The sequence below is a fragment of the Oncorhynchus tshawytscha genome, linkage group LG01, assembly GCF_018296145.1.
Source record: "Oncorhynchus tshawytscha isolate Ot180627B linkage group LG01, Otsh_v2.0, whole genome shotgun sequence".
NCBI lineage: Eukaryota > Metazoa > Chordata > Actinopteri > Salmoniformes > Salmonidae > Oncorhynchus > Oncorhynchus tshawytscha.
The window spans coordinates 77,496,505-77,520,547 of record NC_056429.1 but is presented as its reverse complement, the minus strand read 5'-3'; the positions used below and the strand labels follow the sequence as shown (position 1 = coordinate 77,520,547).

The window sequence follows — 24,043 nt, the reverse complement described above, 5'->3', positions numbered from 1 at the left end:
TTGTATTATTTGGAGTAGTTTATTGAATACACATACCTTTAATGGGTACATTCTGTACATGGAGATAGGGATTTCCTTCAGTACTAATATATTCATATAAGTGGAATTAGTCCTGTTGATATCTAAAATAAAAAAGCATCACACAAGTTGACAAATACTCTGTTGCATATGGAGAGCTTGAACAAAGTTGCAAGTTTAACTTCTTCAGACTTCACCCACCAGATCATCACAATGCTGAATAGTGTTGTTATGACATTACAGTCTGATCCATTCCATTTTCCAACACCCTCTGCTCTGGCCCACTCTCATTGCTGTCCCTGTCTGCTGAGAGCATGAGGACCATTTCAAAACAAAGCAATAACACATCTAGATAGTAGCAGCGAGTCTCAATCTGCTCCCTACCTCTTCCCCTTCGCCCTAACCCATGCAATGTTTTGCAAGAGGGTCTGGATAGGTTTTTAGCAGTGTAGAGGTGGAGAATCCCAATACAGACAGAATTTTAACAGTAGCTATTTGATTATATTGCAGTGGTACTATGGCCAGAGAATATTGCACAGCATCACACCTTCCATACATTACATTTACAATGGCAGATGACGATGAGGAAGAACCACAAGGTTACCAATTCCTTTGTGTGTTTGGCACAAAATAATTGTGCATAAACAAGGTCTAATTTTGTGTTAATTCTCTCCACGCGCCACAGCTGTGATGAGGGCGGCCCCTTTGCCACTGCCATCTTCTGATAGGACAAACTCCACGTCACACTGTGGCGCCAGAGCCTTGACCGTGTCCTTGAGGATTCTGGAAAAGCTGCACAGTTCAAGAGGTACTGTGTTAGATGTGTTGTGCTTTAAAACTCTTTAAAACTGTGCCAAAGTCTGAACTAGGGCTTAATTTGACTCCTGACTACATGTTGCCCTTAGAGGCAGAGGGTTGATTTCCTTGCTGTGTTGCACTCTCATCTGACCGGAAATAATATCTCCCCTTCGACATAAACAACATAAACAAAACTCTGCCGTCTGTTCAAGAATAATTATAACCCTGTTAAATCTAAATATCCCTTGCCCCTGGTGGCTACTCACTGTGGATGCAGCTTGTAGAGTGTTCCGTCCACCCCAACGGTGATGTTCATTTGGTTCAGCCCACGGTTCTCTCTGATTTTGTCGACAATGGCGGCCATTCCGGCTCCACAGAGCTGAGCCGCCCGGCAGGACACTGTACCACACACCTCCTTGACGATGATACTGTCATCACATGTGCTGTCCAGACCCAGCTGCTGCAGGATGGACCTCACCTGCAGTAGCGCCAACCGGTCACTGGGTAGAGATAGAGGAGTCACACACTTGATATTCTTGTACACCTGGGGTGTATTCACTACATTTTACATTTTAGTCCAGAGCGACTTACATTTAGTGCATTCATCTTAAGGTAGCTAGCTAGGAGTGACAACCACAAATCATAGTCATAGCAAGTAATTTTTGTTCTCAAAGTAGCTATCAGCAAAGTCAGTGCTATTAAGAAAAGACAAGAGCGAGAAACACAAGGGTAGGGGTGAGGGGTCCTGTGGGATTTATCAAGATACTTTGTGAATAGGTAAGTTTTTTAAATGTTTTCGGAAGATGGGCAGGGACTCAGAACCGAAGGAACCAAATAGAGGCATTCATAAGCAAACAGAAGCTCAAACAGAAGCAAACAGAACAAAACAGGGAGGGACCCACCTGAATTTGCCCAATAGAAACTCTAGTTTTCGTTGCAAAATGTTTTCCGTTTAGAGTAAACGGTTCCCGTTGCAAAACATTTTGTTACGTTTCGGGAAACCATAGTATAAAAGCCTATTCATGCAACTGTAAATACTTAAGTATTCCTAACCAGCTTTAAAAGCACATGTTCAAATATTCATATTAGTAATCCTATATCCCATGTAGATTTACATTCGTTCTGTCTACTATTACAGGCCTGAGTTGCTGTACTACGTGATCATTTATACAACTCTGTACCTCTCTATTTGGGACAGGAACTTGGTCTCGAAGATGCCCCTGGTCTTCAGAGGCTCTGTGATGTGGCCTCGGAACAGGAGACCTCTCCTGGTTAGGTCGATGAGAATCTGCCTCACTATCTCCCCCAAGTACATACCACTTGTCATCTTCTCAAACCTGGGACAACAGGATATGACATGAAATAGTCAACATGCAAAACAGCTTAAATGATTTAATATTTCACTGCGCCAATAGTCTAGACTTCCTATTAACCAAAACCTGGTCAAGCATAATTTTAATAAAGCCTTTTTAAAAGATTATGTGTTGGGAAAATTCCCATAAGCATAATCAAGTATAATGCATATCTGTTTGCACAGTTGCAGAACTAATATTTAGCATTTATCATGTAGATACTTGTAGAACCTTGACAAAACCTGATTATGGGACAGTGTCCACAAGCATTAATTAAGCATCTCCCTTTAGCATGCTTGAATAAATAATTCACATTAGATTAGACTGAGCTATGGAAAATAAAATAATTGAATGACAATCCCTGGCACCAGGGTGTCCTGCAGTGGTACAGGAAGTGGTCAGTCAGGTCTGGATATGTCCTCTAGTGGTACAGGAAGTAGTCAGTCAGGTTTGGATGTTAACAACTTGCCTTTGTTTGCCGTTGTTCAATGACCCCTCATCTACTTCTCTGTCAAACCTGGTCCGGATGTCCTCTATGCAGTCATTCTCGCCAAAACCGCCCCACTCTGTGTTCACACACATCTGTCCCTCGTCCCCCTCCACCATCTCAATGTTCCTCATCTCCTCCATGTAGCACACATTACTCCCCGTTCCTAGGGGGCAGCATTTCACACTAAGATCATACATACGTCACTCTATAGTACAATGAAAAACCACCAGGGCTGAGAATAGGCCCTACATACCAGCAATGAGTCCTATCTCACACTTGGGGTCTTCATATGCACATGTCATCATTGTGCCCACTGTGTCATTCACCACGGCAACAATGTCAAGATCAAATTCCTACAGGAAACAAAATATTACTTTTGACCTATACTACCGTTCAAAAGTTTGGGGTCACTTAGAAATGTCCTTGTTTTTGAAAGAAAAGCACATTTTTGGTCCATTAAAATAACATCAAATTTGATCAGAAATACAGTGTAGACATTGTTCATGTTGTAAATGACTATTGTAGCTGGAAATGGCAGATTTTTTTATGGAATACCAATATAGGCATAAAAAGGCCCATTATCAGCAACCATCACTCCTGAGTTCCAATGGCACGTTGTGTTAGCTAATCCAAGTCATTTTAAAAAGGCTAATTGATCACTAGAAAACCATTTTGCAATTATGTTAGCACAGCTGAAAACTTCTGAAGGACAGAGGAGCCTCTTAAAGAAGAAGTTACAGGTCTGTGAGAGCCAGAAATCTTGCTTGTTTGTAGGTGACCAAATACTTATTTTCCACCATAATTTGCAAATATATTCTTTAAAAATCCTACAATGTGATTTTCTGGATTTTTTTTCTCATTTTGTCTGTCATAGTTGAAGTGTACCTAATGATGAAAATTACAGGCCTCTCATCTTTTTAAGTGGGAGAACTTGCACAATTGGTGGCTGACTAAATACTTTTTTGCCCCACTGTATATACTGTACTCAATACCATCTACTGCATCTTGCCTATGCCGTTCTGTACCATCACTCATTCATATATTTTTAAGTACATATTCTTTATCCCTTTACACTTGTGTGTATAAGGTAGTTGTTGTGAAATAGTTAGGTTAGATTACTTGTTGGTTATTACTGCATTGTCGGAACTAGAAGCACAAGCATTTCGCTACACTCGCATTAACATCTGCTAACCATGTGTATGTGACAAATAAAATTTGATTTGATTTAAAAGAAAATCTGCCGTTTCCAGCTACAATAGTCATTTACAACATGAACAATGTCTACACTGTATTTCTGATCAATTTGATGTTATTTTAATGGACAAAAAAAACTTGCTTTTCTTTCAAAAACATGGACATTTCTAAGTCACCCCAAACTTTTGAACGATAGTGTATATATACACTTTCATAATGGGCAATAGTATATGTTTTCCAGACTACCTATTCCAGAGAACAGTTGGTCTTGTTCCATTTCACTCACATTCCGTCTTTTGATAGCCTCTCGGAGCATTTCCACAACATCATTTCCTTCACAGTCTGTGGCTTTGAACCCTTTGGTCCAGCTAACCAAACTTCCCTGAGGAAGGAAGTATTACAATGGAGAGTGGTAACATACTTAATCATGGAATGACTTACCCTGATTAAGCACACCGGGCATTGAAATAACTGCCATTCTTTGGCATTGAAGATGATTTCTTCATCATGACGATTGTACTTTTACCTTATCGATTCCTGTCTGTCTGCAGGGGAAAGAAAAGGTGAAACCAAGCGGGAGACGAGTATTCTTCATCCCCATGTAGTCCAGGAAATCTGAGATGCACTGGACAATGTGGTCGAACAGCTGAAACAAAGAGTTTGTCAGGCTAAGGGATTGGGGACCTAGTTAGCAGTCAGCGGGGGGGGGCTCACCTCCTCTCCTGTGCCCTGCATGATCTCCAGAGGGATGGCATAGATCTTGTTGTACATGCGAACAGACTTGCGTATTCCACTCCGTATCTTCACCACCAACACCCGGAAGTTAGTTCCTCCCAGGTCCAATGCCAAGTACTTTCCTCGCTCTGCAATAATAAACTTTGTAATCACTTGACTTTAAATGAAACAACTTGCACCTAATGTGATTTTAGGCAGCAACATTTCATAAACTGATTAGGTGATAGTACAGAATAAAGTGTAATAATGGGTTATAGCATGGTAATAACATGATAAAGTTCTGCATTATGAACAACAAGGTAAACCTTTAGATCCAGTGTATAGCAATCTGTAGCCAGTCCTCTCACCTGTCCCATCAGGTATCCTGTACACAAAGGAGGGCAGCATTTTAACAGAGGCAGTTCTGTGAGAATCCCTCCGAAGGCCTCTCTCTAGCTCCACTCTCATCTTGTCCCTGACCTGCTGGAGGTTCTCTGGACTCAGGCTGAGTAGAGCAAGAGTGTCGTTGATCTCCCTCCTCTGGGCCGCCAGCCTCTGAGCCACCGCTGTTACCATAGCAGCCCCCTTACTGCTACCACTCTCAGACAGCACAAAGCGCACATGGCACTCTGGCACCAACTGGCGCACCACCTTGTGGAGCCTCTTGGGGTACCTGGGAGGGAGAGAAAGAGAGAGAGCGAGACAGAGAGGGAGAGAGTTTATTGTCAGCGTTCACAGGCAAAGATGAAAACTGCCACTCTGAGCAGAAACCTTCCGTGACTTATGGCTACATACTGTGGATGTGTTTTGTAGACAGTTCCGTCAACCCCAACAGTGATCCGCAAGCTCTTCAGCTTCCTGTTCTCGCGGATGCGGGTGAGTATGGCAGCCAGCGCGGCGGCGCAGAGGTTAGCTGACCTGAAGGACACGATGGTGGAGACGTGTTGGACGGCAAGGCAATCATCTGCTGAGGGAGACAGGCCGAGCTCCGTAAGGATTTCCCTGGTGTTCTTCAGCCCGTCTTTGTACCTGGAAGTATAGTCCTGACATAGTTATCACAGTGTAACATACATTACCCTGAATAATGTCTGTGAAAATTAGTACAAATAAATTAAATACAATATATTTATAGTGTGAGCATTAAGACTCATGGAAAATGCTCTTACTGTTCAATTAAAGTGATGTGTTTGGTCTGAAATTTCCCTTTGGTGCGTAGAGCATCGGAAACTCTGCCATCAAACAGTAGTCCCTTCTTGGCCATCTTTAACAGAATTAGTCTCACCAACTCCCCCATGTACATCCCACTCACCATCTTCTCAAACCTGCCAGAGCAACACATTAGTGTTAACAGTCTTTATTTACATTCCTATTCCATCAATTGTAAATAAAGGGAAACCATATCTTTGGTTTACTCAGAATTTTTACAATGATATCTAATACTTAATGTATTTCCAATATGGTTGGTTATGGATTTTGGTGCTTACAGTTGCTTCCCTGGGTTGGTGGAGGCAGCATCAATCTCTCGGTCAAAGTGTGTAATGAAGTCATCGAGTGTCCCATCGTCCCCAAAGGCTCCCCACTCTGTGTTGATGCACATCCTGCCCTCGTCTCCCTCCACCAGGTCAATGTGTCTCAGCTCCTCCATGTAACAAGCATTAGTACCTGTGCCTGAGATTACATAGCGATGGTGAGAAAGACTATTTGTAGGCTAATAATACTGACAATGAAACAACCATTCTGAATGAAGGATGCAAATTAATATCAGGCTGACCTATGATGACCCCCACTTCACAACGCTGGTCATCATAGCCACAGGTCATCATGGTTCCCACTGTGTCATTAACAAGGGCCAGGACATCCACATTGATTCCCTATAAACAGTGTTGGCTGGTGTTTTAATTGACAAATTCCTTTTTTATATATACTGTAGTATATACAGAAATGCAAGAAAAAAATGAACTGAGTGATAATAAGTAGTGAATAAGATCTCTTAATACCCCGACTCTAGCAATGGCCTGTCTCAAGGATTGCACCACATTGGTCCCCAGGACTCCTCTGGCCTTGTAGTTCTTTGACCATGACAACAGCACTCCCTGAAACAGGTTTTGATTGTTGAAAGAAAGCAAGGATTACACTCTGAATAGATAGTCACACAATGAACAAGTTTGTCACACCTACTGTTACATCATATGAAAGTGGCTTGAAGGTAGCTGGTTTTAACTGATAATCAATTGGAGTCCATCTGATATTTTTGGAATGATACAATGGGAATCATATCTTAATGTGAGTATCTAGAGTAAAGAGACATCTAATCAATAACCTAGGCTGTAGTGTTAATTATAAACTGGGTGGTTCGAGGCCTGAATGCTGATTGGCTGACAGCCGTGGTATATCAGAACATATACCACGGGTATGACAAAATGTTTATTTTTACTGCTCTAATTACGTTGGTAAACAGTTTATAGCCTAGTGGTTAGAGTGTTGGACCAGTAACTGAAAGGTTGCTAGATCGAATCCCCGAGCTGACAAGGTAAAAATCTGTCATTCTGCCCCTGAACAAGGCAGTTAACCCACTGTCCCTAAGCCATCATTGTAAATAAGAATTTGTTCTTAACTGACTTGCCTAGTTAAATATATATATAATTTTAAAAAAATCAAATTAAAAGAATGTATATAAAAAAATATATGTATAATAGCAATATAGCACCTCTGGGGTTTGTGGTATATGGCCAATATACCAGGGCTAAGAGCTGTATCCAGGCACTCCCCGTTGCGTCGTGCTTAAGAACAGCCCTTAGCCGTGGTATATTGACCATATACCACACCCTCTCGTGGCATATTGCATAAATACCTCATCTATTTTGGACTGTCCACAAGGGAAAGAGAAGGTGAAGCCCAAAGCTTTCCTCTTCTGGTTGATGTGCTTCTTTTGCAGGAAGTCTTTCAGAGACTCTGCAACATGATCAAACATCTGTAAAAGAGACAGGGTTGGACAGATTACTTACAACATGTAATCTGTGGCTAATTACAGTAATGTAATCTGATTACTCTAAATGAGTAAAGTACTCTGATTCCTTCTGAATTACTTCCTAGATTTGCCATGCAGTATTGGCCTCCTTTATGCTGTAGACCTATTAGTTCTCTCGAACTCTGCCCACAGAACTGCCCAGCACCATTGGTAAAATGCTAGCTCGGATGCCTGCTGCATCTTCTTGATGAAATGGCATCCCTGCTGAAAGATCAGCTTCCCTGTCAAGCTCCATAATCATTATTTGATTGTATATTTATAGGCGTAGATCTGTGTGCAAAGAGAGACAGGTAGATGTTAGTGTACTTGCTTCCACTGAAACTAGAGATTCAACTAAGAAAACAGCTGATTTGTCATGTCCGTCATCACAGTGCTTGGGAAATGAACAGAATGGAGCTGTGTTGACTAACCAAAAATGTCCTGACACAAAGATGCTGATGAAATGTGTGATGATTCAGTTCTCAGAAAGTGGGGGTCTGACTTTTCTGGTTAAAAAAGTATCCGTGGGAAGCCAACCAATGACAGAAAATTTGGCAATTTGGAAATTTCAAATAGATTAGAACAGAAGGGAAAAGCTTCCATTCTCAGTGAAAGGTGACTTCCGAGCTGTATGGCTCAGACTTCAGGAGTCTTATGGCTTGGGGGTAGAAGCTGTTAAGAAGCATTTTGGACCTAGATTTGGCGCTCCGGTACCGTTTGCCATGCGGTAGCAGAGAGAACAGTCTATGACTAGGGTGGCTGGAGTCTTTGACAATTTTTAGGGCCTTCCTCTGACACTGCCTGGTATAGAGGTCCTGGATGGCAGGAAGCTTGGCCCAAGTGATGTACTGGGCCGTAAACACTACCCTCTGTAGTGCCTTGCTGTTGGAGACTGAGCAGTTGCCATACCAGGCGGTGACACAACCAGTCAGGATGCTCTCGATGGTGTAGCTGTAGAACTTTGAGGATCTGAGGACCCATGCCAAACCTTTTCAGTCTCCTGAGGGGGAATAGGCTTTGTCGTGCCCCTCTTCACAACTGCCTTGTTGTGTTTGGACCATGATAGTTTGTTGGTGATGTGGACACCAAGGAACTTGAAGCTCTCAACCTGCTCCACTACAGCCCCATCGATGAGAATAGGGGTGTGCTCTGTCCTCATTTTCCTGTAGCCCACAATCATCTCCTTTGTTTGATCATGTTGAGGGTGAGGTTGTTAGCCTGGCACCACACGGCCAGGTCTCTGACCTTCTCCCTATATTCTGTCTCATCGTTGATCAGGCTGTTGTGTCATCAGCAAACTTGATGGAGGTGTGGAGTCCTGCCTGGCCATGCAGTCATGAGTGAACAGGGAGGACAGGAGGGGACTGAGCACGCACTCCGAGGGGCCCCTGTGTTGAGGAGCAACATGGCGAATGTGTTGTTACCTACCCTTACCACCTGGGGGCGGCCCGTCGAAAAGTCCAGGATCCAGTTGTAGAGGGAGGTGTTTAGTTCCAGGGCCCTTAGCTTATTGATGAGCTTTGAGGGCACTATGGTGTTGAACGCTGAGCTGTAGTCAATGAATAGCATTCTCACATAGGTGTTCCTTTTGTCCAGGTGGGAAAGAGCAGTGTTGAGTGCAATAGAGATTGCATCATCTGTGGATCTGTTGGGGTGGTATGCAAATTGGAGTGGGTCTAGGGTTTTTGGGATAATGATGTTGATGTGAGCCATGACCAGCCTTTCAAAGCACTTCATGGCTACAGATGTGAGTGCTACGGGTCGGTAGTCATTTAGGCAGGTTACCTTAGTGTTCTTGGGCACAAGGAAAATGGTGAAGCAAGTTGATATTACAGACTCAGTCAGGAACGGGTTGAAAATGTCAGTGAAGTCACTTGCCAGTTGGTCAGCGCATGTCCTGGTACATGCGCTGGACATACCAGTACATGTCCTGGTAATCCGTCTGGCCCTGCGGCCTTGTGAATGTTGATCTGTTCACATCGGCTACGGAGTGGGAACACACAGTCGTCCGGAACAGCTGATGCTCTCATGCATGTTTCAGTGTTACTTGCCTCGAAGCAAGCATAGAAGTAATTTAGCTCATCTGGTAGGCTTGTGTCAATGGGCAGCTCGCGGCTGTGCTTCCCTTTTCTAGTCCGTAATAGTTTGCAAGCCCTGCCACAGTCGACGAGCATCGGAGCCGGTGTAGTACGATTCAATCTCAGTCCTGTATTGACGCTTTGCCTGTTTGATAGTTCATTGGAGGGCATAGTGGGCTTTCTTATAAGCTTCTGGGTTAGAGTCCCGCTCCTTGAAAGCGGCAGCTCTACCCATTAGCTCAGTGCGGATGTTGCCTGTAATCCATGGCTTCTGGTTGGGGTATGTACATATGGTCACTGTGGGGATGATGTCTTCGATGCACTTACTGATGAAGCCAGTGACTGATGTGAGGTACTCCTCAATGCCATCGAAGAATCCAGGAACATATTCCAGTCTGTCCTAGCAAAACAGTCCTTTAGCTTAGCATCTGCTTCATCTGACCACTTTCTTATTGACCGAGTCACTGGTGCTTCCTGCTTTAGTTTTTGCTTGTAAGCAGGAATCAGGAGGATAGAATTGTGGTCAGATTTGCCAAATGGAGGGTGAGCGAGAGCTTTGTACGCATCTCTGTGTGTGGAGTAAGGTGGTCTAAAGTTTTTTTCCCCTCTGGTTGCACAAGTAACATGCTGGAAGAAATGATTTCAAACGGATTTAAGTTCCCTGCATTAAAGTACCCGGCAACTAGGAGCGCCGCCTCTGGATGAGTATTTTCTTGTTTGCTTATGGCCGTATACAGGTCATTTAGTGTGGTCTTAGTGCCAGCATCAGTTTGTGGTGGCAAATAAACAGCTACGAAGAATATAGATGAAAACTCTCTTGGTAAATAGTGTGGTCTACAGGTTATCATGAGATACTCTACCTCATGCGAGCAAAACCTTGAGATTTCCTTAGATTTTGTGCACCAGCTGTTGTTTACAAATATACATAGACTGCACCCCTTGTCTTACAGGAGGCAGCTGTTCTATCTTTAAAAAGAAAAGGGGAGCCACACACTCTAGGACCTCTAATGCAATTTAATAACCTAATATTTAAAGTTTCAACAGACAAGCTGTCTTCATCAGGTTATAATGACAAACACGGGTCACTAGTTTATATAGTGTCAAAGGACACACACAGGTGTCTGTAATCATGGCTTGATGGTTAATTTTTAGATATAAAAATATACAAAAAAACATGAATGATAGCATACGATCATAGATCAAATTTGGCTACATAGGCCTACAAAGCTGTTATATCTTGCCAATGGACCGAAAACCCAGCTAGCTGTATGTTATCCATGTCGTCTTTCAGCCACGACTCAGTGACACATAAGATATTACAGTTTTTAATGTCCCGTTGGTAGGATAGTCTTGATCGTAGCTCATCCATTTTGTTATCCAATGATTGCATGTTGGCAAATAGGACTGATGGTAAAGGTGTATTATTCACTCGCCGTTGGATCCTTACAAAGCACCCCGACCTACGTCCCGATATCTCCGTCTCTTCTTCATGCGAATGGCGGGGATTTGGGCCTTGTCAGGTGTCTGAAGTACATCCTTAGCGTCTGACTTGTTTGTCCAGTACGAGGTGAGTAATCGCTGTCCCGATATCCAGAAGCTATTTTCGGTCATAAGAGACGGTGGCAGAAACATTATGTACAAAATAAGTTTTTTTTAAAACCACCAAAAAAATGTAAAATACACATAATAGCACAATTGGTTAGGAGCCCGTAAAAACGGCAGCCATCTCCCCTGGCGCCATTAAATGTAATCATATTGATTAGAGGTTTACGCTATTTTAGCTGAACAGTGTACCACTTACCTTTAAAAAAGTAACAGTATATTATCATAAATTCCAGATTTTTTTAAAATTACAGTACATTACTGGAAATATGTGCTTTACTGTAAAGAAGTGCTTTCTTTACAGTAATGCATTGTTAAACCAAAGTTTATTTGAAATGTATGGTAACATACTGTACCTTTTTTTTTACAGTAACTTACAGGTAAACTTACCATAATTTATAATTTATTATATATTTCTTACTTTTTTTTAACAGTGCAGGTTTGAACGATTCCCATTTTTAAACAGTTTATGTCTGTCTGTATAACAACATCTCCTGTCATTCTACCAGGGTTGGGTAGGTTATATTCTAAATGTAATCCATTACATTTACCTGTTTAAATCAGTAACGTAACTTTTGGATTACCCAAACTCAGTAACGTAATCTGATTATATTCAGTTACTTTTAGATTACTTTCCTATAAAAAAAAGGCATTAGAATAAGACAAAAATGTACGTTCCCAATTGAACGACATCTATTGCAGGAAAAATCCATGTTAAAGGTTACATAGCTGGCCATATATGGATGTTACATTTTACTTTATGGTTTGGTTATGTAGGCTTCTTCTAACCCATCGCTTTCTACTACATATAATAATACAATTAAATTATATCTTTATATTAAAAACCAAAGACTATCAGATTTCCAGTCATTCTAATAAATGTCATACTCCTTGATCTTCAAGAATAGGACTTGGAAATATGGAAGTATAGATTAGCCAAAATGTTTTACCTGAGCATAACTCCAAAATGAAGGACTCAGTCCTACTGGCTACGAAAATAAAAAATAAATGCTGTGCTCATGGAATGGCATGACTACTGAAAAGTGCTATTTACATGTGAAAAGTGAATGTCATATGCTGTATTTGCTATAGGCCTATTGTTTACCTTTTTGTGACACTTTGATATCTTGATAATAAGCTGTTTCAAGGGCAAATCCACAGATGAATCAATAACAAAACGGCCTCCCCACCTCTGTTTTGGTAAAAAGCTGAGGGATAGGTAAGGAGAAATGTAACCACTCTCAGATTAATAGACAGAGCTATGGATGCAAGGACTGACCATCCATGATAAACATTATTGTTTTAACCATGTTTATGAGGCTGCACAGTGTTTGTTTACATTTACAATGTTTACAAACATTGGAGAAAAACAAGCTTATATTTTGGGTTCTCATGGAGTGTGACAGTTGAACTAAGCTCATGAGGCATTTATAAGTTATATTCTTGAAGAATCAATGGAGATATACATTTTATATATAAAATGTATAAGTCCAAAAATGGATGTAGCAACTACAGACTGCCCCTTTAAGTTGATCAAAAGTATCTGGTCTCCCATCCAGGACCAACCCTGTTTAGCTTCAGAGCAGCAAGCCTGCAGTGGGATGCAGGGTGGTATACTTAAACGTGCGCCTCTTTTCAATGCTGATTTGAATGTCTTTGAGAAAACTGAAAAGTGTCAAAGATTTTTTCGCAAACCTTTCTGAAATTCTGTAATCCGTTACATCTAACGGATTAAATGTAATCCGTTACTCCCCAACCCTGCATTCTACTCACCTCAGTCCCTCTACCGTTCAGGAGTTCCTCTGGGATAGGGTATGTCTCACTCTCCATCTCCACCCTTCTCTTCCCATTCTCTGACACCTTCACCTGGAGCACTTTAAACTTGGAGCCGCCCAGATCTAAAGCCAGGAACTCTCCCTTCTCTGTGGAGACAACACAAGATTAACTTTGACTGACCACCTGTTCATAAAACAGCACTACACCTCCTGTCACATAAAACTGAATGTATTAAGACGAAAATATCAAATAAAAAGACATGATTAACATGTTGTTACATACACTACATGACCAAAACGTATGTGGACACCGCATCTCATTCCAAAAATCATGGGCTTGGAGTTGGTCCCCCTTTGCTGCTATAACAGTCTCCACTCTTCTGGAAAGGCTTTCTACTAGATGTTGGAACATTTCTGAAGGGACTTGCTTCCATTCAGCCACAAGAGTATTAGTGAGGTCGCACACTAATGTTGGGCGATTAGATCTGGCTTGCTGTCAGCGTTCCAATTCATCCCAATGTCACGAATCCCGTTTCCTGAGTCTGTTTTTTGCTTGTGTTCTGTCCTGGAGTGTTTTTTCCGGCGTCCTGGAACGCACCCTGTCTGGTTGCCGGGCAATGTAGCCAGTTGGGAGTTCTGATTACCCGCACCTGTATCCCATCAGCTATCTGCACACCTGGTCCTGATCATCATCTCTCCTCTTCATAAGCCCGGACCTGACATCCATTCCCTGCCGGATCGTTAGCCATGAACAGTATGTTGTGCCAGAGTATCAGCCTCAAGTTGGATAGAATTTGTTTTGTTGTTTTTTATGTATTGCTTGCCTTAAACTTACCTCCGTTTGTTCTGTCTTCAGTTACTCACCCGGATCATTTACCCCATTCCCGCCTGGTCGTCGGAGGATTCCGCTACCCCATTGGATCCACCTATTTACTCCCATCAACTCACCACCGCTGCCCGCTACGCCACCTGGATATATCTACCCATTCACATTCACTTGTAAATAAATACTCACCTTCTTCCTACTCTCCTTGTCCTGGTCTGCTTCTGGGTTCGATTTTGAAAGAACGTGACAGAACGATCCGGCCAAGGATGAACCCAGCGGACCTGGACTCCGTTTGCCATGCCATTACCCAGCAGGAGAAGATGTTGGGACAACACAACACGGCGCTACACGAGATAGCAGGTTCAATCCGGAACTTATCGGATCGATTAACGAGTATCCAGGATCAGCTCAGGTTGCCGGCGGATCATCCACCACCTGTTTCACCCATATCACCTGCCGATTCGGGAGCAGGTTCCTTCCGTGAGCCCAAGGTTCCGACACCGGAGAAGTACGAGGGAGATCTGGGAGGATGCCGTTCATTTCTTTTACAGTGAGGGTTAGTTTTTGATCTGCAGCCCTACTCTTACGCCACAGATAAGGCTAGGATAGCTTTTGTTATCGAGCTGCTGCGTGGTAGAGCTCTGGAATGGGCTTCAGCTGTTTGGGAACGACGGGACACATGCATGACGTCATACCAGGGTTTCACGGCAGAGATGAGAAAGCTTTTTGACCATCCAGTCCGAGGTAAGGACGCAGCTAAACGTTTGTTCTCTCTTCGCCAAGGAGCTCGCAGTGTGGCAGACTTTGTGTTAGAATTCTGGACATTGGCTGTGGAGAGTGGTTGGAATGAGGAATCACCACAAGCGTTTTTTTTACCAGGGGTTGTCGGAGCAACTCAAGGACGAGCTGATCTCCTATCCAGAGCCTAGTGACCTAGATAGTTTGGTCACTTTATCTATTCGGGTAGATAATAGAGTCCGAGAGAGAAGGAGGGAGAAGCAGTGGGGCCCATCCAATCAATCAGCAACTCGGTTACCATTCGGTTCAGGAAGTGAACCAGAACGTATTGATCCTTATTTCCCACACGGGATTAGTGGAGGGGTCTTGCCACCAGATCCTGAACCAATGCAAGTGGGGCGACACGGGCTAACTAAGGAGGAGCACCAACGTAGACGTGAGACCAACAGCTCTCTCTACTGTGGTAGCTCGGGACATTACATCTCCGCTTGTCCACAGCGCCTGTTAAACTGCCCGGCTCGCTAGTTTTGGGAGGAATTTTAGCGAGCCAGTTTCAACCTCTCAAGAATCCTGTCAGACCCCGTTTTCCTGCGACCCTTATAAGGATCAGAGCTTAGAGATGAACGCTTTTATCGATTCAGGTGCCGATGGCAGCTTTATTGATGCTGACTTGGTGGAACAGCTGGGGCTTTCCAAGGAGCAATTGCCGGAAGCCATTGAAGCAACCACTCTGAACGGCAGTAGTCTGGCACGGATCACTATGAGGACTGAACCGGTTAAGATGTTGTTGTCGGGGAATCATTCAGAGTTTATCTCCTTCTTCATTCTGTCCTCGCCCCATGTTCCTCTGGTTCTTGGTTACCCCTGGCTGAAGGAACACAATCCCTCGTTTGATTGGGTGACGGGTAAGGTAACTAGTTGGAGCATTGATTGTCATGCTAACTGCCTTAGGACTGCCTGTTCTCCTGCCGTTTCCAGTCAGGTCAGTGACTCTGCTCCTCCTGATTTGTCCCTGGTTCCAGAAACATATCACGAGTTGGGTGAAGTATTCAGTAAACAGAAGGCTCTGTCCCTTCCTCCCCACCGACCTTATGACTGTGCGATTAATCTGTTTCCTGGAGCCGCCTTTCCCAAGGGACGGTTATACAGTATCTCTCGACCTGAACGTGAGGCCTTGGAGACCTACATCAAGGAGTCTCTAGCTACAGGTCTCATTCGGCCCTCGTCATCACCTCTGGGAGCAGGATTTTTTTTTTTTTGTGAGCAAGAAGGATGGCTCTCTTCGACCGTGTATTGATTATCGGGGTTTGAATGATATTACGGTCAAGAACAAGTATCCCCTGCCCTTGATGAGCTCGGCTTTCGATTCTTTACAGGGTGGTACGGTTTTTACGAAGCTTGATTTACGTAATGCTTATCATTTGGTTCGGATCAAAGAGGGGGACGAGTGGTTGACTGGGTTCAATACTCCGATGGGACATTTAGAGTACCAGGTGATGCTGTTTGGACTGACCAACGCTCCTGCTGTGTTCCAAAGTATGGTGAATGACGTTCTGAGAGATATGATTGGTATTTTTGGGTTCGTTTACCTGGATGATATCCTCATCTTCTCGAAGGAGCTTTCTAGCCACGTTCAGCATGTCAAGCAGGTCCTGCAGCGGTTATTGGAGAACCGTCTGTTCGTGAAGGCTGAGAAGTGCGATTTTCACGCCCACACGACGTCCTTCCTCGGGTACATCATCTCCAGGGGAGAGATCAAGATGGACCAAGAGAAGGTTCGGGCGGTTCGGGATTGGGTCCAGCCCGGTACGAGATTGCAGCTCCAGAGATTCCTGGGGTTTGCAAATTTTTATCGGAGGTTTATCCGTGATTACAGCCGGGTGGCCGCCCCTTTAACTGTACTGACGTCTTGCACCAGAAAGTTCTGTTGGTCTCCTGAGGCAGACCGAGCATTTCTAGATTTGAAGAGCCGATTCACCAACGCCCCGATTCTCTCTCAACCTGACACTTCCCGTCAGTTCGTTGTGGAGGTGGATGCGTCTGATGTGGGGGTGGGCGCCATCCTGTCCCAGCGTAGCTCCACTGATGGTAAACTCCATCCCTGCGCCTTCTACTCTTGTCGTCTTTCTCCAGCTGAAAGAAACTACGATGTGGGTAACCGGGAGCTTCACACTGTGAAGCTTGCCTTGGAGGAGTGGCGTCACTGGTTGGAGGGAGCGGAGCAACCGTTTGTGGTCTGGACTGACCACAAGAATCTGGCTTACGTGCAATCGGCTAAACGTCTCAACTCCTGTCAGGCCCGGTGGGCTTTGTTTTTTGGACGCTTCAATTTTTCCCTGACGTTCCGACCTGGGTCGAAGAACGGGAAGGCGGACACCCTGTCCCGGATGTTCTCCAAGACGGAGGAGAGTGGGGCCAAGACAGACGATTCTTCCCCAGAACGTTGTTGTGGGAGCCGTTACATGGAGGATTGAGGAGGAGGTGATGGCGGCTCTTCGGACACAGCCCGGGCCCGATAACGGTCCACCCGGTCGGTTGTTCGTGCCTGAGTCGGTTCGTTCTGCTGTCCTTCAGTGGTCCCACGCCAGCAAGATAGCTTGTCACCCTGGTGTTGCTCAGACTAAGGCGCTACTGCGCAGACGATTTTGGTGGCCTGCCATGGGAGAAGATACCCGGAGGTTTGTTGCCGCTTGTCCTGTTTGTGCGCAGAATAAGAGTACCAATCGGGCCAGCTCTGGGCTTCTTCACCCCCTACCTATTCCCCGGCGACCTTGGTCGCATCTGGCCCTGGATTTTGTCACGGGGTTGCCCTCTTCTGTTGGTAACACGGTTATTCTGACCATTGTGGATAGATTCAGCAAGTTTGCCCACTTTGTTCCCCTCTCCAAGCTGCCTTCTGCCACTGAGATGTCCGAGATCCTGGTTAGGGAGGTGTTCAGGGTCCACGGGTTGCCCTGTGACATTGTTTCTGACCGTGGTCCTCAGTTTACCTCTGCTGTCTGGAAATCCTTCTGTTTGGCCATTGGAGCTACAGTCAGTCTCACATCTGGATTTCACCCCCAATCTAATGGTCAGGCGGAGAGAGCCAACCAGAAGATGGAGTCCACGCTGCGCTGTCTTGTTTCCTCTGATCCCACCTCTTGGTCCTCTCAATTACCCTGGGTCGAGTATGCTCATAATACTCTCCCTTCATCTGCCACTGGGATGTCTCCCTTCCAGTGCCTGTACGGTTACCAACCTCCCTTGTTTCCTTCTCAGGAGCGGGATCTCTCGGTTCCTTCTGTCCAGACCCACATTCGTCGTTGCCACCACACCTGGCATCGGGCCAGGAATTGTGGATTGGGAAGGATATGGTCCTGAGGAGAGGAGTTGGATTCCTCGGCGTCAGATCCTTGACGATGACCTGCTTCGTGACTTTTACCGCCTCCACCCTGGCGCTCCGGGTAGTCCGCCCGGTTGCGTTCGTCGGAGGGGGGGGGAATCCCGTTTCCTGTCATGAATCCCGTTTCCTGAGTCTGTTTTTTGCCTGTGTTCTGTCCTGGAGTGTTTTTTCCGGCGTCCTGGAACGCACCCTGTCTGGTTGCCGGGCAATGTAGCCAGTTGGGAGTTCTGATTACCCGCACCTGTATCCCATCAGCTATCTGCACACCTGGTCCTGATCATCATCTCTCCTCTTCATAAGCCCGGACCTGACATCCATTCCCTGCCGGATCGTTAGCCATGAACAGTATGTTGTGCCAGAGTATCAGCCTCAAGTTGGATAGAATTTGTTTTGTTGTTTTTTACGTATTGCTTGCCTTAAACTTACCTCCGTTTGTTCTGTCTTCAGTTACTCACCCGGATCATTTACCCCATTCCCGCCTGGTCGTCGGAGGATTCCGCTACCCCATTGGATCCACCTATTTACTCCCATCAAATCACCACCGCTGCCCGCTACGCCACCTGGATATATCTACCCATTCACATTCACTTGTAAATAAACACTCACCTTCTTCCTACTCTCCTTGTCCTGGTCTGCTTCTGGGTTCGATTTTGAAAGAACGTGACACCCAAAGGTGTTTGATGGGGTTCAGGTCAGGGCTCTGTGCAGGCCAATCAAGTTCATCCACACCGATCCAGACAAACCATTTCTTTCATTTGTGCACGGGGAATTGACATGCTGAAACAGGAAAGGGCCTTCCCCAAACTGTTTCCAAAGTTGGAAGCAGAGAACCATCTAGAATGTCATTGTATGCTGTAGTGTTAAAAATGTCCCTTCACTGGAACGAAGGGGCCTAGCCCAAACCATGAAAAACAATACCCAGACCATTATTCGTCCTCCAAAAGGCTTTACAGTTGGCACTATGCATCCGTGGAGGTAGCATTCTCCGGGCATCAGGCCAAACCCAGATTCATCTGTCGGACTGCCAGATGGGGAAGTTCATTCAAATTCATCACTCCAGAGAACGCGTTTCCACTGCACCAGATTCCAATGGCGGCGAGCTTTACACCACTCCAGTCGACGCTTGGCATTGCGCATGGTGAACTTAGGCTTGTGTGCAGCTGCTCAGCCATGGAAACCCATTTCATGAAGCTCCCGACAAACAGTTATTGTGCTGACGTTGTTTCCAGAGGCAGTTTGGAACATGGTAGTGAGTAGGTTTTGAAACACAGGACAGATTATTTTTACGCGTTACGTGCTTCAGCACTTGGCCATCCCGTTCTGTGAGCTTGTGTGGACTACCACATCGCGGCTGAGCCGTTGTTGCTCCTAGACTTTTCCACTTCACAATAACACTTACAGTTGACCGTGGCAGCTTTAGCAGGATAGAAATTTGACAAACCGAGTTGGAGGTGGCATCCTATAACGGTGCCACGTTGAAAGTCACTGAGCTCTTCAGTAACGCCATTCTACTGCAAATGTTTCTCTATGGAGATTGCATGGCTGTGTGCTTGATTTGTTATACCTATCAACAATGGGTGTGGCTGAAATAGCCAAATCTACTCATTTGAAGGGGTGTCTAGAGTACATACTTTTGTATACAGTGCATTTGGAAAGTATTCAGGCCCCTAGACTTTCTCCACATTTTGTTATGTTACAGCCTTAATGGATTAAATCAAAATAAAGAATCCTCATCAATCTACACACAATACCATGCTGACATTTTTTTGTGCAAATTAATTAAACATAAAAAACTGAAATACCTTATTTATATGTATACAGACTCTGCTATGAGACTCAAAATAGTGCTCGGGTGCATCCTGTTTCCATTGATCATCCTTGATATGTTTCTACAACTTGATTGGAGTACCCCTGTGGTAAATTCAATTGATTGGACATGATTTGGAAGGGCACACGAGACAGGATTGTGTCGAGGCTAAACTGAGCAATCGGTGGAGAAGGGCCTTGGTCAGGGAGGTGACCAAGAACCCGATGGTCACTCTGACAGAGCTCAAGAGTTCCTCTGTGGAGATCTGTGAATCTTCCAGAAGGACAACCATCTCTGCAGCATTCCACCGAATCAGGCCTTTATGGTAGAGTGGACAGACGGAAGCTAGTCCTCAGTAAAAGGCACATGGCAGGAGTTTACCAACAGGCATCTAAGGGACTCTCAGACCATGAGAAACAAGATTCTCTGGTCTGATGAAACCAAGATTGAACACTTTGGCCTGAATGCCAAGCGTCATGTCTGGAGGAAATCTGGCACCATCCCTACGGTGAAGCATGGTGGTGGCAGCGTCATGCTGTGGGGATGTTTGTCAGAGGCAGGAACTGGGAGACTAGTCAGGATCGAGGGAAAGATGAACGGAGCAGTACAGCGAGAGTACAGCGAGATCCTTGATGAAAACCTTGTCCAGAGTGCTCAGGACCTCAAACTGGGACAAAGATTCACCTTCCAACAGGACAACAACCCTCAGCACACAGCCAAGACAACACAGGAGTGGCTTCGGGACAAGTCTCTGAATGTCCTTGAGTGGCCCAGCCAGAGCCCAGACTTGAACCCGATCAAACATCTCTGGAGAGACCTGAAAATAGCTGTCCAGACACGCTCCCCATCCAACCTGACAGAGCTTGAGAGGATCTGCAGAGAAGATTGGGAGAAACTCCCCAAATACAGGTGTGCCAAGCTTGTAGCATCATACCCAAGAAAACTTGAGGCTGTAATCTCTGTCAAAGGTGATTCAAAAAGGTACTGAGTAAAGGGTGTGAATACTTGTGCAAATGTGACATTTTCATTTTAAATTTGTTAAATTTGTAAAAATGTCTAAAAACCTGTTTTGCTTTGTCATTAAAGGGGTACTGTGGGTAGATTGAGGGGAAAAATGTTTTATTCCATTTTAGAATAAGGCTGTAAATGTGGAAAAGGCAAAGGGGTCTGGATACTTTCCGAATGCACTGTATATGGTGTCAGACAGACAAAAGCAGTAGTTTCACTAATTAATGTCATCAGTGACATGTCAGCACCTGATCCATCGGGGGTTGAGAGGACATGTGTGGGCAGCATCTTGACCGCGGCTGTAGCGTTGCTTTCACTGGACAGTCCTTTTTCCATCCCTGCACGAAAGCGAGCTGAAATGTCCACTAACTGGTCATCGGAGAGACGCATGGCATACAGGAACCTGTCCACCTGGTGGGGGGGCAAAGAGTAGGAGAGTCACTGTGCAACTGATCTTTAGCCAAATAACTGACAAAGAACCTACCTATAGAATGACTTGACTACATCCAAGGCCAAACATAAATATTGTAAAGTTAGCCTTGCAAGTGTGAATGATTCAGAATGATGCCTGAAACAACTCCTATAATCCAAAATCAAATCTGTTCCATGCTTTCTCAGAGGCCCATCTGTGTAAAAAAATAAAAAGTTGTCTTCTAGTTTCCTGTATCCACACTTCAAACAAAACCAAACAAACAGTTTAATACAGAGCATGAGAAGAAAGAGTTTTAAAAAAAGAGGCTAAGACACATGGGATTTAACTGTTACTAATGCGGTGGGAAAGGAATTGAATGCAATATTTTGGTTTTAAATGATCATGCCAAAGTCATTAATTATGGGGATAGTTTTCATCCCGAATACGGATTCAGCCCCTGATGACAACCACACAGCTGACTACTTGAAAGTAAAACATGGAATATAATACATTAAACTCTTTACATACAGTGCATTCAGAAAGTATTCAGACCCCTTCATTTTTAACATATTTTGTTACATTACAGCCTTATTCTAAAATTAAGATTAAATAGTTTTTTCCCAAATCTACCCACAATACCCCATAATGACAAAGCAAAAACAGGTTTAGACATTTTTGCAAACGTAAAAAATATGACATTTACATAAGTATTCAGACCCTTTACTCTGTACTTTCTTGAAGCACCTTGGGCAGCGATTACTACCTCGAGTCTTCTTGGGTATGACGCTACAAGCTTGGCACACTTGTTTTTGTGGAGTTTCTCCCATTATTTTCTGCAGATCGTCTCAAGCTGTCAGGTTGGATGGGAAATATCGCTGCACAGATATTTTAAGGTCTCTCCAGAGATGTTTGATCGGGTTCAAGTCCGGGCCACTCAAGGACACACTCGTGCGTTGTCTGGGCTGTGTGCTTAGGGTCATTGTCCTGTTGGAAGGTGAACCGTCACCCCAGTCTGAGGTCCTAAGTACTTTGGAGCAGGTTTTCATCAAGGATCTCTCCATACTTTGCTCCGTTCATCTTTCCCTCAATCCTGACTAGTCTCCCAGTCCCTGCTGCTGAGAAACATCCCCACAGCATGATGCTGCCACCACCATGGTTTACCGTAGAGATGGTATTGGCCAGGTGATGAGCGGTGCTTGATTTCCTCCATATGTGTGCCTTGACACAATCCTGTCTCAGAGTTCTATGGACAATACCTTTGACCTCATGGCTTGGTTTTTGCTCTGCCATGCACTGTCAACTGTGGAACCTTATATAGACAGGTGTGCGCCTTTCCAAATCATGTCCAATCAATTGAACTTTCCACAGGTGTACTCCAATCAAGTTGTAAAAACATCTCAAGGATGATCAATGTAAACAGGATACACCTGAGCTCAATTTCAAGTCTCATAGCAAAGGGTCTGAATACTTGTGTAAATAAGGTATTTACATATTTTATACATTTGCAAACATTTCTAAAAACCTGTTTTCGCTTTGTCATTATGGGGTATTGTGTGTGGATTGATGATGAAAAAAATGCATTTAATCAATTTTAGAATAAGGCTGTAACGTAACAAAATGTGGAAAAAGTCAAGGGGTCTGAATACTCTACGAATGCACTGCATATCTAAAGCTGTGATGACAAATCCCTTTCCAATGAACATGGTTTCAGAGGACAAGGTCCCCTTTTGTCTTGCAATCCCTACTATCTATCCATGGAAATGAGTAATGCAACAAGAAGGTTAATCATTCCTTAGGCAACATTGTGAAATAAATGTAGCCCCATTAAGCCACCACACCAGCCAGGATTTCATACCTGAATGAAGGGCCTCCTCATCAAAAGGCTTCAACTGACTCAAAATGACATTTCACATGCAGGCATAAATTAAATACATTTACAGTAATCCTGTAGACTGCAGTAAATACTGCTATGAACTATTTGGAAACTCCAGCAAATATGATTTAATTTCTACAAACTAACATTTTAGCCAAATTTTTCTCTCTAGAAACTGTAAACCATCCTTTGCTCTGTAAATCACAAACAAGTTGGAGAAAATACAAAAAAAGTAATCCTGCCCATGCATTACACACAACTGACATGATTACAGTATCACCAAATTCTGTATTTCTATAGTAACTAGGCTACTTACAGTATGTATACATAACCATAACAAACAAGCTTCTGATTAAATACAACACTTGACATCTCAGAAATGTCTCACCTTCTTGATTTGGTCCTCCTGCAGCTTGGAGAAATAGAAAGAGAGCAAGTGCACCGCAAACATCTTCACTTCTGTTACCTGTAAGTTATATCCTGCAACTAATGTCTCTGCTCAAAGCAATACAAGCTGAATCAGAACAATCTCATAGATATTATCAGTTTTCCTCTCTTGAAGCTGTCCAGTTTCAATCCTTGAGCTTGTTGCTCTCTGTCCCCTCAGCTCCAATATGAGTGCGGTATGAGTGTTTTTTTTCTTCCTCAGTGATTGTTTTCCACCTCTCCCTGTCTTTGCGAGTTAAGCCATAGCCAGCCCTTCCATTGGCTCAATACTTAATAGCCTAGCCCTAGCTCTCTCTCTTACTGGTCTACTTCTTGGATCTCTCCTAGCAATGCCTTGGCTCAGTTCCAAAGTTCACTTTCCTTTGGAACCATGAGGTCTTTTACCATTTCTAATTCAAAAGACAACAATAGAAATGGAAACCTAGATCAATATATCAAGGCCATGTTTTTCTAATGGGTACCTTGGTTGGAAGATCCAGGGTTATATTAGGCCTAGTATAAGGGTGCTCACTGGTTCCATTA

At 44.1% G+C, this 24,043-nt stretch overlaps 1 protein-coding gene across 1 annotated transcript; it reads right to left on the bottom strand.

Moving 5' to 3' along the window:
• Window positions 1-23,927, bottom strand: hkdc1 (hexokinase domain containing 1). The gene is made up of 18 exons (XM_024430741.2): window positions 23,463-23,927; window positions 21,038-21,200; window positions 13,027-13,175; window positions 7,418-7,537; window positions 6,564-6,659; window positions 6,338-6,437; window positions 6,051-6,234; window positions 5,733-5,888; window positions 5,362-5,595; window positions 4,935-5,239; window positions 4,567-4,715; window positions 4,379-4,498; window positions 4,139-4,234; window positions 2,912-3,011; window positions 2,638-2,821; window positions 1,998-2,153; window positions 1,083-1,316; window positions 1-810 (listed from the first exon to the last, which is right to left on the bottom strand). The coding sequence occupies exons 1-18, from the start codon at window positions 23,523-23,525 to the stop codon at window positions 681-683; spliced, it is 2,739 nt and encodes a 912-aa protein (XP_024286509.2). The 5' UTR covers window positions 23,526-23,927; the 3' UTR covers window positions 1-680.
• Between the last annotated feature and the right edge of the window lie 116 nt (window positions 23,928-24,043).